This window comes from Chroicocephalus ridibundus, chromosome 9 (assembly GCF_963924245.1).
Source record: "Chroicocephalus ridibundus chromosome 9, bChrRid1.1, whole genome shotgun sequence".
Taxonomy (NCBI): Eukaryota; Metazoa; Chordata; class Aves; order Charadriiformes; family Laridae; genus Chroicocephalus; species Chroicocephalus ridibundus.
In genome coordinates this window covers 13,942,183-13,956,577 of record NC_086292.1, presented here as the reverse complement: position 1 = coordinate 13,956,577, position 14,395 = coordinate 13,942,183, and the positions used below count along the sequence as shown (strand labels likewise).

General features: G+C 39.9%; 1 protein-coding gene across 2 annotated transcripts in view; it reads right to left on the bottom strand.

Moving 5' to 3' along the window:
• Window positions 1–14,395, bottom strand: part of TMEM164 (transmembrane protein 164) — a 60,246-nt gene that overhangs the window by 23,889 nt on the left and 21,962 nt on the right. For both annotated transcript variants that reach the window (XM_063346594.1, XM_063346595.1), the window contains exon 5: window positions 9,101–9,179. In XM_063346594.1, the coding sequence (XP_063202664.1) occupies window positions 9,101–9,179 (79 nt within the window). The remainder of the gene's footprint in view (window positions 1–9,100; window positions 9,180–14,395) is intronic.

Sequence of the window (14,395 nt, the reverse complement as noted above, 5' to 3'; positions counted from 1 at the left end):
ACTCATGAATAATCCTCTCCCTTCTCTGTGGATGTTAGGGCATCTGGCTTTAGCTGATAACCCACTCAATACCATTATAGTAATTAATATTCGAGAGCCTTACTTCTTACCTGGAGCATCCTGAACAGTTTCTTGCCTGCTTCTGGTGCGGCAGTAAAACGTTACCTCATTAGGTTTGCCTATTTTTCACCAACACCAGTGATTTTCACCTCATTCTTCCTTCTACCACAAAAGTACTAAATGATTTTAAAATACAGTAATGGTATGCAACAGATCTTCAAAAATCAGGTTATTTATACTTAAACACCTACTTGTTATGGAGGCTATGACTTCAGCATGCACAGAACTAACCTAGGCAGTGGCAGTTCCTGCACAGCACTGCAGTGGAGCATGGCCTAATTGCCATTTCCTAATTTTATGGTTGTTTAACAGCTATTAAAAAAGTAACTTGCACCAATAATGCCCAGGAACAGAAAAGCTGTATAAAGCAGTCAATCCATTAACGACAGACTGTGCTTTCAAATGAAAACTGCTGTGGAGATATTTTCAGATACACAGTACAAACAACGTTATAACCAGTAGATACCACACATACTGTAAAATATTTTTTGCCCTTCAAATGAAGTAGCAGATATCACATTACTTATTCCTGGGTTCACCTGTCTCTCTCCTCCTCAAACTAGGTTTTGTCAATTTACTGACCAAACACAACGTAACACAAGCTAGAACTTACCAAGGAAATCAGATCTCATAAAAGTACCTTTAGACACAAGACTATTTTTGGAATTAAATATTCAAACATCATATGGTGAGAACAAAAACAGTTTACAGAGTTCTCAAGCCTCTTACTAACAGACATGAAAATTTCAGTATAAGATATGGCAAAAAAATATTATTTTCTTTATCACTTTAATAACTTAACCTAGGGACACAAAAGAAAGAGATGCACAGTGTCAAGCTGCTCAGCTGCCACACGAAGTTGTAGGATTTCAGGTGATTATCAAAACACACTGGCATTTTTTTAGCTGCCTTTGTCTGCTCTCTGATCCATTAGATATTATTAAATATTGGAACGTGTATCCAGTACTCAAAGGAGAGCTTACAGCACAGAGCGCAATATCCCGATGAGCCTTTGCTAGCTGGCACTGTCAGGAATTACCAGGAAGATTCCACAGACTTCAGCATACGCTCAAGGCTCCTGGGCTCTCAAATAACTACACACGCGTAGATAGCTATGACAGAACTCACCAGCCTGAAGCTGCTATGAGTATGCCTATGGATGGTAGCTAATGAAGATAAAGGCAAGTAACTGCTGTTACTTGCTCTACCACACCACCATACAAAGGTACATCCTGTCTCATGGTTAAAATCTGTAGGGGACTGCTTTCTCAATCCCTCTTGCCCTTTTATAATTCTTTTCTGCATAGTTTTCTTCCACAGTTTGTACCCATCATGCCAGTTCAGATTGATTTTGGAGGAGCTACCTGAAATAATCAAATATCATTTTGCGAATGTTACAAATTCAAACTAATCTACACTTTATTGTCTAAAACAGTCCACTGTCCGCTCAAAAGAACATAGCTTCTCTGTTGCTAGTCACCAGGGAGTAAGAAGTTGATTGTGTGCTTGAATGACAGCAGCACATATACACCCCATATATCACCCACTGACTTTAATGAGCAACAATATTAATGTAATTACCCAAGATACAACTGCACACCATCTTTTAGTAAGCAAGCTGTGATTGCTGCAACCATGATAACCAGGAGCAGAGAAGCTACTTTGAAAGCATAAGGCAGCTTATGAGATTTCTTAGCCAGTAGGTAGGTGAAGGTCGGAAGAAGTGTCTGAACTATAAGCAGAACCCAAAGGTAAAAGTGACCTCTACGTGAATAACTAAGTGGAGTGTTCCACGGGTAAAGGGAAAAAATGCACAACAGCCTAATTCTTTGAACGTACTTAGCAAGGAGGATCCAAGAGCTGGTACCCTATTGAGAAAACAAACAGTACGGGAGACTTCACTTAGATAGCAATGATATTCATTAAGCTCCACTGCCTGAAAACATCAGATATGTGGTACCACTTTCAATATGGTTTTTCATCAGAGAGCAAGAGAAGAAGCAACTAGCCCTGGTCTCAGAGTTTAGGAGACCCTGGCTCTATTTTTGGCTGCACCAACTTCAAGTGACCTGTTCAAGCCGTAACAGAAGCTCTTTGTGCTCCCTCCTCAGCTGTAGGGTAAAGAAAACATTGTTTGACTTGCAAAGTTTTTTTTGTATTGTCTTTGCAGGTTTAGGTGCATGTTCACCCTAGATGCAAAACACAAAATAAAATTTAAATGAGGTATCTAAAAGAGCTCCCAGGAACTGGCAGAGTAGTGCCATACCGAATTTGGTTTCACATGAACTCGCCTGGTTGGCAGTTGCCTGTGATATTTCAAAAGTATTCGACAAAGCCTGGGAACAGATGGTAGTAGTCTAGAGGGGTAAACACTCAGAAAAGCTAGAACCTAGAGACCTTGATACCTGGGGGACGTACAGCGCAGGTAGTATATAAAGACTAAAACAGGGAAGTGAAGCCAGCTATGAAACAAGACTGGAGGGAGAAAGCAGTCATTAAAAGACTAAGGAAATTGCACAAGATGACAAAACAGATGAGTGGCGTTATTTGGCTTTGAACCCAAGCTTCTCATGTCCACCTTCAATCTAGTCAGGGAATCATGTTTCAGAAGTCACTCAGGAGCTGTTCAGGTTCCTCCCGCAAAGGGTCTCGCACTGCTACATCCTCTCTCTGTTGCAAAACTTCAAAAAAAAATACATTAGCAACTCTCAACCTCTACAGACTTTTGATCTCGCTTTATAATAGAAGAATCCCTCCTTGCTAGACTTTGCAATCCTGAAAACAATAGTGTGATTTTCAGCAGTATCATTATTTGGACATCAAGGGACATAAGGGAAACAACGACCTCCACACAAAAGCATTCCAGAGAGCTCTGGATTCCCAAGTGTGCTTTGGGAAACTGATTTCAAATTCATACCTGGGACATTTTCTGTACATTTCTCCTTAGATAAATAATCACTATAGATTTTATTACTCTACAGTCCTGCTATTCAACAGATGACTGTTTAACGGAGCAGTGTGGTCTATTTTCTGTAGCAAGCATTCTGTTAACAGAAACATACAAACAGGAAAATTGAGACCCAGCTGAGCAGCTGCTTGAATGGCCTGTGTTGGCTTTGGCAAAAGCTACTTGCTGCTTACATAGGAAATCAATTGGAGTAGGTAGCAGTGAGTTTCACTCTCTTTTCACCAAGAATCACCGGCAATTCTTATATGTTAAACACCTTCAAAAATTCAATCCAACTGCCACTAATCTCATTCTCAAAAATGCTCACACCCCGGACAGTTAAGACCATTCCAAAAGAGGGTGATCCAAGTAGACTGTATATTTGCTCTTGCATAGAAATAGCACACCACTGCATATTTCAGTTTAAATTAAACATTACTTCAATAACATTGATAGGAAAGATTTCATAGAGATTGAAGACTTTGGGGATCATCATCTGCTTCTGCAACAATAATTTGTTGGCGTTGAACATGCCAAGTGATTAATTTTGCCATCTAGGAAATGGAAACGTGGCTTTAAAAATCTAAAGACCAAAGAGACCCAATTTCTTTTATACTGCTCCCCCTGCCCCAATGTCTTTTGCTAGCTCTAGGGTTCTTACGAACTATTATTTTTATTTGAAGTTCTCAAAACATAGGCCTGTAAAAATTTGAACACAACTTAATAGAAAGTAACACTCCTTTTGCATTTCTGTGAAAACAAAATGCAGGAGAACGTTAGTCCACTGTTTGATTCAGAGAATTAGAACCTAAATATAGAACTTTTTTTTTTAATTTCATAGGGTGTTAAAATAATCTCTTTTTCCAAATTAATGTCTTGCTTTCATTCCCACTACATGATAGAGTTTTACCGGTTTCCCAGCCCAGCGCACTCTCCTTCAGTAGTCTTGCAATTCCAGGCAGACCTGCTTAACCCAAAACTCAGAGCAACTATTACAATTCCTTCATTTTCAAGCTTATAAAAATGTGAGGGCAAATTTATTTCCATTTTATTTCCCTCGATCAAAGGGTTAATTCCAGTAGTGCGGCCTATCAAGCTAGCCTAGAGACCAAACTTCCTTTCCAGGGGAAAACAGGAAAAATGTTCTCAAGACAATGAGCCTGAAATCCACTGTTTCCCCCACAGCTATCCTGACTCTACGTGTAGATTTCAAAATATTACTTTATGCCAGGAGATTTCGCCTTCTCTTAATGCCAGCTGCTCTCATCAGAGTCAGCTCAAACAGGGGTCTTATATTACCTGCTCCTCTCACGAGCCATTTTTTGTATTCCATAAAGAAGCAGCAGCAGTTCTTCCTCTTCCTTCATATAGTAGTAGCTCTTCTAAGGAAAGATATAGCTAAATACTGGAAAGTGTCACAAAGTGGGAAAGTGGCCGAGAAAGGGTACAACAGCCAGAATTGTCTTTAAATATGGTAATCCCTCACTCTTGCCAGCAAGTCCTAACAGCCAATGGAAAGCACAAGTTTAGATACGCAATTGCTTTAATTGCACTTTTCTCGTCTACAGCCACAGGAAAAATGATCCTTCCGTCGGTACCTGGTATCTGTGTTCTACATCTTACAACTCAGCCCGGCTTCTCATTAGGTAAGAAGTGCTGCATTGCCCTCAGGAAAGCTGACCATACAGAGCTGCTTCGGTCCGTCTGTCTGAGTGCGACAGAGGCATGCTCCATGAGAGGGGGAAAAAGGAAAAAAAGAAAAGAAAAATCAACTTCTACTGACTTTCTGACAAAGCCATAGAACTTTTGATGCCACTTACATCAAAAAAGAAAAGGAATTTACGACTTGAATCAGAGAGACAGTTTCTTTATTGCTTATAAAGATACAGCACTTGCCTTATAAGCTGAAAATTCTGACTCTACTCCCAGCAAAAAAGTCAATTACTGAATTATTTAGGGTGTGTATGTCTGTCCACTTGTGCACAGCCATACAACACTGAATCAGCTCTTAAAACACATGGGGCCAGACCACAGGAGTGTCCAGAATTTACAAGGCCATTACTGTCAGTTTTGGCTCCAAAAAAAGATTCCCCCCCCTCCCCCCCAAAAAAAATACAACCAAATGAATTTACTCTCGGCACAGTGTGGACAACCTGCATTCGAATTGTGAATGTTGAGCACTTGCACAGCCAGTGCCAGAGCGGACGCTGGAGACCGTCTCCCCCTGCAGGCTGCAGCGTGCCAACCACACAACCATTCAGTGACGCCCGTACAGGCCCCTGGTGAAGCATATATAATACTCTGGAACTTCATGTCCAGCCGTTCACACATTACATTGCTCCTTAAAGCAACAAAACTCTTAAAAAAAAAAAAAAATAATCAGCACTAACATCCTTTTCTACCTCATTAATTTATTAAGTCAACTAAATAAATGCTGGGGATCTCAAAACACAAGAAAGTTTATCTCCTGAATTCCGCTGCTAGGGAGCTGCTATAAATTAACTCTTATTTCAAACTGTTGTGGAATGCTATAGTCTGCTCACAGCACTCAGGAAATAACAATTCCACTTTGATTAAATTTCAATATGTTCTGAAATAAGGTGCTCATTTAATCTCGTCAAATCCATCTGAAAACCTGACCAAGCTAGTTAAGGACGAAGACAGTCAAGAACTGTGTGTCTGAGGCCAATGCAGTGCAAACTAGATTTTTTTCCATTATGTTAAGAGTATGCGTTAGAAAAACTAAGTTGTCCCAAATGCCACTGAAGGTCTTTAATACCTTGATCTCAGAAGGTCAGGGTTAATGCCCTGTTGCAATAATTGTGTCAGTTTGAGACATTACACTTCCTCAGCTGCCATCTCCCTAAGCCTTCTACCAACAATCTGTATCCCAGTAGCATAAAGTGTACTTATCTGAGCATACTCATATGCTTCAGAAGACCAGCTTAGCTGTAGATAAAAGTGGTTTGAGGAGTTTTTCAATGAAGGGGTTGGTTTCATGCTCTAAATCTCTGCTGCTGTGGCTCCCATTTTCTTCTTTTTACCTTGACAACTCACTCACTGCACCTCACTTTTGCCAATCCTAGCACTCAGGGGATGCAATCCAGAAGCTACAAAAGCATTCATACTTTTTTTGACAGGGAGGCAAAGGTCTCACCTCCTAAGGACAAGAGAACACAGTGATCTACAGCTCTGGTTCAGCCTATCCAGTTATTTTAGGAATGCTGTGTCCTGCCCAGATGCATACTATAATTTTTGGCAAGGTTCACAAGTGATACGAGGTAAGATTCATTCAGAAAAAAAGTTGCCAACTGCAGCTATACTTCATGTAAGAACTGCCTTGAGTTAGCAATCTTCTGTGCCATCCCATTCTATCTGCACTACATCTATTTTGCATGAATGCCTCTTATTGCAGACAAGAAAGATCTGAGCCATAGCGTATAAGCATTTATTTTGTCTAGCCTGGCATGCATGGGTACGCATACATGCATATGTCCACTAAGAAAGAAAATACATTAGGAAGAGATGTATGGAAATGTATATTCTCTCAGTACAGAGGGGAGGGAGAGGGAAGAGGAGGAGAGAAAGAGGTCTTAATCCCCAAGAGGGAACACATCCTTGAGCTTCGGCAAGTTCACTGTGCAACACTGCAGCCCCAGTTCTGAACATCTCTCTCATCAATTTGATCCTAAGCATGGTAAAGCCCCCACAATTACATGGGGGGGGGGACATACAGGTGACGCTGCCAGTGCAAAATGACCTGTCTTCACCACTGTAATGAACACCAGGGAGAGAAAGAAAATAAATGATTAGAGCCCCTGCTTACTGACACCCAGTTTCCTTTCAAAAAGGAAACACTTTAACGGGTAATTGGATGTGTGCGCATGATTGGTATGATACCTGATTAGCGTAGTCCAACAAACTTGGACATGCAGTTCTGTATCGAATGAGCCTCAAATCAGCCCTGCTTCAGGTGTTCTGCTCAACCTTCCTTGGAGACTTGTTATAATGTTACGATTGAGATCCTATTAAGGCCATCAGTAGTACTGGCAGATTCCAAATAAACCTGAAGTAGTATCTTTTTCCATAGACAATTCATACCTTCTCATGTTTCCAGTTTCACTGCCCTTCAATTACTTCTCCCAATCATAATACATTAGACTCACTGATGGAAATTTCTATTTAAAATAGAGAAATAAAGCTGATGCTGATCCACATCAGTGCTAAAAAAGCAATTTTCAGCAGATACAGAATGAAGGGTGTGTTCTACTCAGAAAGTACTTTAAACAAAGGTGCTAGTGAAATTACAAAGTATTAACAAATGTTTTCAGGCTGAGTAATTTTTCCATCAAACATTAGGACTCCTGTGGTACTAGCCACAACTACTACCAAAGTCCGTGGGCATTTTGCTAACGAGGTATTACAACCAGTTAGGTGCTCAGGAGCCAACTGCATAAGAAAATGAACAGTTATTAGTTACACAGCCCAGGGCAGTCTCAATTGATAGATTTAGCCAACATAATTCTTTTAGAAACTTCACTGCTATCATGTCAACATTAGATGGCAGCAAATACCTGTAAATTAATAAAGGGCAAAAATTCAGAAGACAGCATTAGGGTGACAACAGTACCACACACAGACCTTCTGACTGCACATACAGCCCTGTCGGCACCAGGAAAGAGGTGCTGAAGAACCCAGAGAACCCTTACTTCAAAGTAACAAACCAAACCAACCAACCAAAAATCACAGGAACATATCAGGCAACATCCAAGGCCAAACTTTAAAGCAAAAGAAATACATGATGGTGTACAGGAACTTCAAGGCCATCAACCGAAGTGATTTAGTGACACCACAAGAGCTTGGTTTGTCACTGCCTACAGTGTCTGTTTAGACTTTCTCCCCCCTCTCCCCACCCCCTTCTGCAATGATTAGCAGTTTGTGTCTGCTAATCTGTAATGTCTACAACTATACTGTACTTCAGCATTACTTGCCAGAATTTTAAGATCTCAAAGATGGATTAAAATTAAATGTGGTTGACATATTTCTCTGGTAAGAGAAAGAAACAGAATGATCTCCTGAAGTATGGTATTTCACTTTTTCTTTGGATTGTTTTTATTTATTTTCACTCAGCAATGAAAAACAAAAAGGTTACAAACCTAAAGTGTGTGAAGGATTATCACTGCTGGCATAGAATAAACAGATTTACTAGAATCGAAGAGGCTGACTATGCTTGTTCTTCTAGCAAATGTTGACCATTTGCTAAATTGTATCCCATTGCTTGACATCACACCCTCGGGGTTTTCATTAAAGGCTACCAAACATCTGGACCATAAATTATCATCTTTTATTTCCTGGATGAAACACTTTAGCTCTCCTAGAAAATGCAGCTGGAGGCATGTCAACGCTAGAGGGGGGCAGAGCATCACAGGAGGTGAACACATACTGCATTCCCTTCTAAGGAGCGACAACTAGAAAAATTACTGGCCAGTGGAACAATTTGTGATTCCCAGATTTACTGGACTGCTATGGTATAAGTGAATGCAAAATAGTAATTTTTTTTAGAAGAGACAGCAAGCAAGCTAGTTCATTTCATTAATATGTGTCCCTACATTTCATTAGAACTTCAGAATTTCAGAAATTTGTCTAACTAGCCGACTACTATTTATGTGGGGATATAATAGTAATTTTTTCCAGCTCATTTTAAGTTGCAGCACTTCTCAAGAGACATCCAAGGTGGCAAAAGTCTTAAAAATACATCCCAACAACAACTTAGAATGTTCAAGATGGCAGAGATGCTACTCAAGACAGTGCACGTTATGCAAATATTCTTCATATCCCTTTGAGCAAAAGACCATTTTTTTATTCCCATTTAAGTGCCTGACACAAGTCTTCGTTACCTGTGTTACAACTCCAACATAACACCAGAAACTTTTAGAAGTTTTCCTTAAGAGTAAAGCCTGTGGTAACCATTAAGTACAGCTGCTTCATTGCATGGGACCAATTCAATATGTATGGAGTAAATTGCCAACCTACCTCCTTTCCGCAGCAGATAGATGGGCACAACATAAAGCATCACATGCTGGATGTAATAAATTTCCATTTCAAATGGAAGCTGTGGAATAAGGAAAATATTTGTAAATGTTTTTCATCACTAACAACTGAGTTAGAAGGAATCATTCTCCTTATGACGTACAACAATCCCTTCGGTTCAGTTATTTTATCACCTATGTATATTAACAAAGAGATGACATTAATGGTCAGTGCTTTGAAAGTGCAGCTAATGGCACCGTTCCATTCCCCTTGCCACAAACACAATGCAGCACCTCAAGTCAACAATTCTCAAAATTAGCCAGAAGCACAACAAAGAAGGAATAACATAAGATTGCTCTTTTCCCTTTCTTAGCTAGCATAAATTACCAATAACAAAGCAAAACCCTAAAGCAATCAAACCAGAAACTATACAGATCCCATGTGACAGTAGCCTATTTAGAAAGAAAAGATAATTGCTACCTTGTGAGTGACAGAACTCTATAAATGAGGTCTTTTATATATAAAAGTATATCAATAAATATATAAGTGTGATTACTGAGGAGGCTTGTACAAAATCAAAAAGACCTGATTTATAGCAATCTGCATGCATGTGTGAAACTGCAAAGCTTCACCAAATATAGAATAAAATAACCAATATTGTATTGGTTTTAAAGAGAAGCTGCAGAAGGATGTATGTAAACAAGATATCAGTTAGTAGTAAATCAGGTATTTCTCACCTACTGACAACTTTTGGGAAATTACAGTTAGTCATTTGTGTGTTTAGTAGTTGAATTCATGTTACTTCTTAGACGAGAAGTCAAACAGGCTGTGCTAAAATAATACTGTGCTAAAAATAACTTGAACCACAACTCTGAGTTTAATTTGAGCCCCTTAATCCAGACCCAACTAATTCTAGCTCCTTATCAGTTAGGAAAAGCAATGCACTGTATTTGAAAGTTATTCCCATCTGTAAACGCCTTTGTGTTTATCTAGTTGTTAAACAAAAGAAACACATTTAGAACTGAGCAGTAGTAGGAAAGATTCAAATTCAAAATACAGAATTCTACTTTTTGCTTCAGCTTACTTACAAAGCTGGAAATACATACTTTTCCATTACTTTTCAGAAGTGAAAACTGGACAATACCACTACACAAGTATGAAATCACACAAGAATAATGCAAAGCCATTAGCTTTGGTTCAAGTGCAGACTCATTCTATCACTCTAAAAGCTAAGGTGAATCCAGATGCAAGCCCTACCATCGTGGCTTGCTGTTGGGAAGGAAAAATTAAAGGAAGGGGCGGGGGGGAGCCTTCCTTTTCTATTATTGTTCTGAGACACTGAAGTCATAGCATTGAAAGAGAAGCTACTAAAATTTCTACAGCAACAAAAGAGAGGTTGAAACAGAGTTTGGTTTTCTTCCTAAATAGCAGTCAATAAATAGCTCGTAATTAATATAGTGATCTTTTAAATTCAACAACAATTCTTATATCCAATTTTGAATGTAAAAGATGCTAAAACCAACAGCTGGATTCTGCTAATCCCGGCATTCCCCAGCTGAACACTATCAGTGTCCTGACCACAACCTCCAAGATGTTCAGCCAACTCTTGGGAGGCTAGGCTAAAAAAGTCTTCCAGACAATCTGTTGGGTTATTTCATTCCAAGTATTTTGTATCAAAACATAAAACCAAGCAAGATGATAGTATGCAAAAGCAAGAACTTCCAAGGAAGTTGTGATGTTTCCTGAATCTGAACCCTTTCTGCTGTCCCTTGTTGAAAGACACAGAGGGAAAAGTAAGGGAACAAAAATTATTTGGAAAGAGGCTGAAGGCTCTTAGTTTACTTTCCCTAACTGAAGAAAAAGCTGCACCTCTCCCAGTTGGAACAGGGACGTTTCAGAAACAATAGCTCCAGCTATAAACAACACAACGTGAGGCACTCACTCCTGCCAAGCAGCATTCTCTATTTAGTATCTGTGGTTCCATAAAAGCTTCTACACTTGCTGAGTTGTGAGGGCCAGTTACACAAACACTACGCTCAGGACACTTCTGAGAACAGAGTAACCGTTGTTTCGCTGCAGTAGTGTTGACAAAATTTTTTTTGTGTAAAACAAAACATCTTTTTTTTTGACTATGAAAGATTGCTTGTTCTGAAACCTGGCTAATTATGCAAGTGCATTTCCTGGTATAGAGCTGCAAAAGCGGAGCTTCTGTAGAACCAAGCACTCAAGTTGTACAGCCAGGCTACAACAAACAGAAAAAGAACAAACACAAAAGATGAACTATAAAGTTGTTCAACCAACTGAGCAAGTGACTCACCTAGCTCTAAAGGTCTTGTCTATAAATTGTTTTATCAATAAAACACTTACTCACAGATAGCATATAGGTACCTTTCATACAGAAAGAGAAATTGCAAGTGAAGACTAGGTAGAAGGGATCATCCATCAATATAGGATTTAAAGAACTTCCTTGCGAAAGCAAGTAAGCACTTCAGCAAGTGGTAAAGTTTGAGAAATTAAAAAAAAATAAAATCAAAGCAACACTTACAGAACAATGTAATTAAAAATATTAAGTTGGTCCCTCTAATAATATTTGACCATAGACACCCGTGAAGGCCACATGTATTTAATCCCAGACTCCAACAATCTCCAAAGTGGACCCTCTTCATAGGCCCCAAGAGACTTGTCCTCTCCTGTCAGATGCCACGGTGGAACCCAGCAGCCACTCGTAAGAACAGTATTTCCCCAGTAACAAACCAGTGACATTCATGGTACATTTCTTCAACCACACCCGTCCCCAGAGAGATTCAGAATCACTGGATGTTTGTTACCGAGACAGACTCCTCTGAACTCTGTATATTAATTGTCAATTTATTTGCTGGGGTTTTTGGTACTAGACTTCTGTCTCCCACACCAACTGCCAGCATGACTCTTCACAATTCTTCTAACATACAAGATCAAAACACGCTAACAAAGTACTCTGGAAATAAATATTCAGACTATTCACTTTTTACATTTTGTAATGAAGTTTCTGTTAGAAAATAAATGGTGTTCTGTTCCTCCAGGAAGAGTTTGGCTCAAAGCAGCCATGGATGCTTCCACCCCCTACACATCAGCCTGGTATGATGCAGACTCAGAAGTGCCACATTCCGTGGACACATGTGAAAGCCCTCTGGAAAGCACCAAGAACAGGGAGCAGGCAGCAGACCTCCAGCCCAGGAACAGGTAAGTTATACGCAGCTCTAGCTAAACTCCTAGCAGCTGCTTGCACGGCTTGTGAGAGCATGGAAAGGAGAAACTGTTTCACGAAGGATTAGAGCTCACCCTTGCATCGCTGAGCATGAAGAGTCACGGCCACCAAGAGCAGTCCTCTCAGCACATGCTGGCTGCCCTAACTTAAACCAGCGGCTGCCCTAAGGAAACAATCGGTCTTTCCATTGACTGCACTAAGCTTTAGAAAATTCTCTTCAAGACAGCGGTAGATTTGAGCCCAAAAGTCATATATTCAGATGAGAGTTTCCCTCAGAAGAATATGGCACGCAATACTAGTTTAATCTAGTTTAAACCCACTTAGACACAGTGGTTGGTTTTCAGTGGGCTTGGACATTACCACTTTACTCTGTTTTCTGAAAGCAGTACCCCTCCCTCTGTTAATTATTTATACCCTGGCCTTGTATTTGCAACAACAGCTCAAGCACTGTACTGTGCAAGAGCTCTCCTCTCCCTCCATCATCCTGTACAAAGACTGCAGAGTATGGCAGAAAAAGGAACAGAAGGAATTCAACTCCCAGATTCTGGTCTTTTCCGTAGCACATCTGGCACAAAGTCGAGTAAACACAAAATGTCATTCTGTACCAGACACCTTGGTAGACATGATCAGTAACTCAGATTCGTAACCTGTAATCGGTAACTAGTTTCCTAAACATAATCAGGAATCAAAGAAACAAACCAGAAACATCGGTTTTTCTTTTTACCTGCACAGCAGACCACAGAACAGATTAAACAACAGAGAGGAGGAACCTATATAAAGCTACACAATACAAAAATCATGGGCTACTAGGTGCATGTAACACACTGGTTACTTCTGAGCACATTTAGGATTGTGATGGCAAATTATTGATACGGCAGAGAAGAAAGAGCTGCCAGAGAAGCTTATAAGAATGGTCTGAAAACAGACATGAAGACTTAAAGGAAAACAACACAGAACAAAACCTAGACACAAGTGGCATTTGGAAAACAGACTATTTCCAGTCTGACCTGGACTCATTTCTCCAGCACACATCCAAACTGGCAAACACCCAAGAAGCTGACCCACGCTCAAGTTATTGGCACACTATTCAGGCAGTTCTACAGCTCAGGCACCAGCGTATACATCTGGCATAGATCAGAAGAGACATTCCCATATATTTTAATACTGGGAAACAGCAGACCAAGGAAAAAATTTATCTTAATATCGGCATTAATGTCAACAGCAAAGCTCCCTGAAATAAAGGAGTAGCAGGGCTGTCACCCATCTGCATGACGGTCTAAGGCAGCATCCCAGATTTTATTTGCAGCAATTCCTTTTCATTACATTTTAGGGGCCTAGTGTTTCATTCGGATTTCCTGACATACACCCGCTTGTCTATAATTGATATGAACATATATTGATGAGTCCAAATAAACAATCTCCGTTTCAAGTAAGTATTTCAATCAGTATCCATTCTCCCAGCTGTTCTACACATCCAGTCAGTGCAGGGAATTACAATTCCCTTGAAGTATCATTAGTTGATCGGTTTTATCAATTAATTTTATCTAGTTCTCATTTTCAATTAATCCTGTTAGGGCGAAGCATATACAGAGAGGCAAAGAATCATAATCTGCCCTTGCCACCAAAGGCAGTGTTACCACGGGAGAGCTACCGAACGTGTGAGAGTTTATAAAAGAGCATCTCTTGTGCTGACAGTCTAGAGTGTGAAAACACTGTAGAACACAGGACTAGAAATAATATCCTGCTACAAGGTGAGGGGACCAGAAATGTCAACAAAAAAAAAAAAAAAAAAAAAGAAACACGACAGTATTTTCACTGATATATGAATTCCAGAAAATCCATCTAGGGCAAGGCCCCAGGATTCCAAAGCAAGACACACACAAATTCTGACAAGTTTTTAGAGACTTTTTTTCTTAGTGTGCTCGTTTTGGCTGGCATAGAGTTAATTTTCTCCACAGTAGCTGGAATGGGACCATGTTTTGGATTTGTGCTGGAAACAGTGTTGATGACACAGGGATGTTTCTGTTATTGCTGAGCAGTGCTCGCACAGA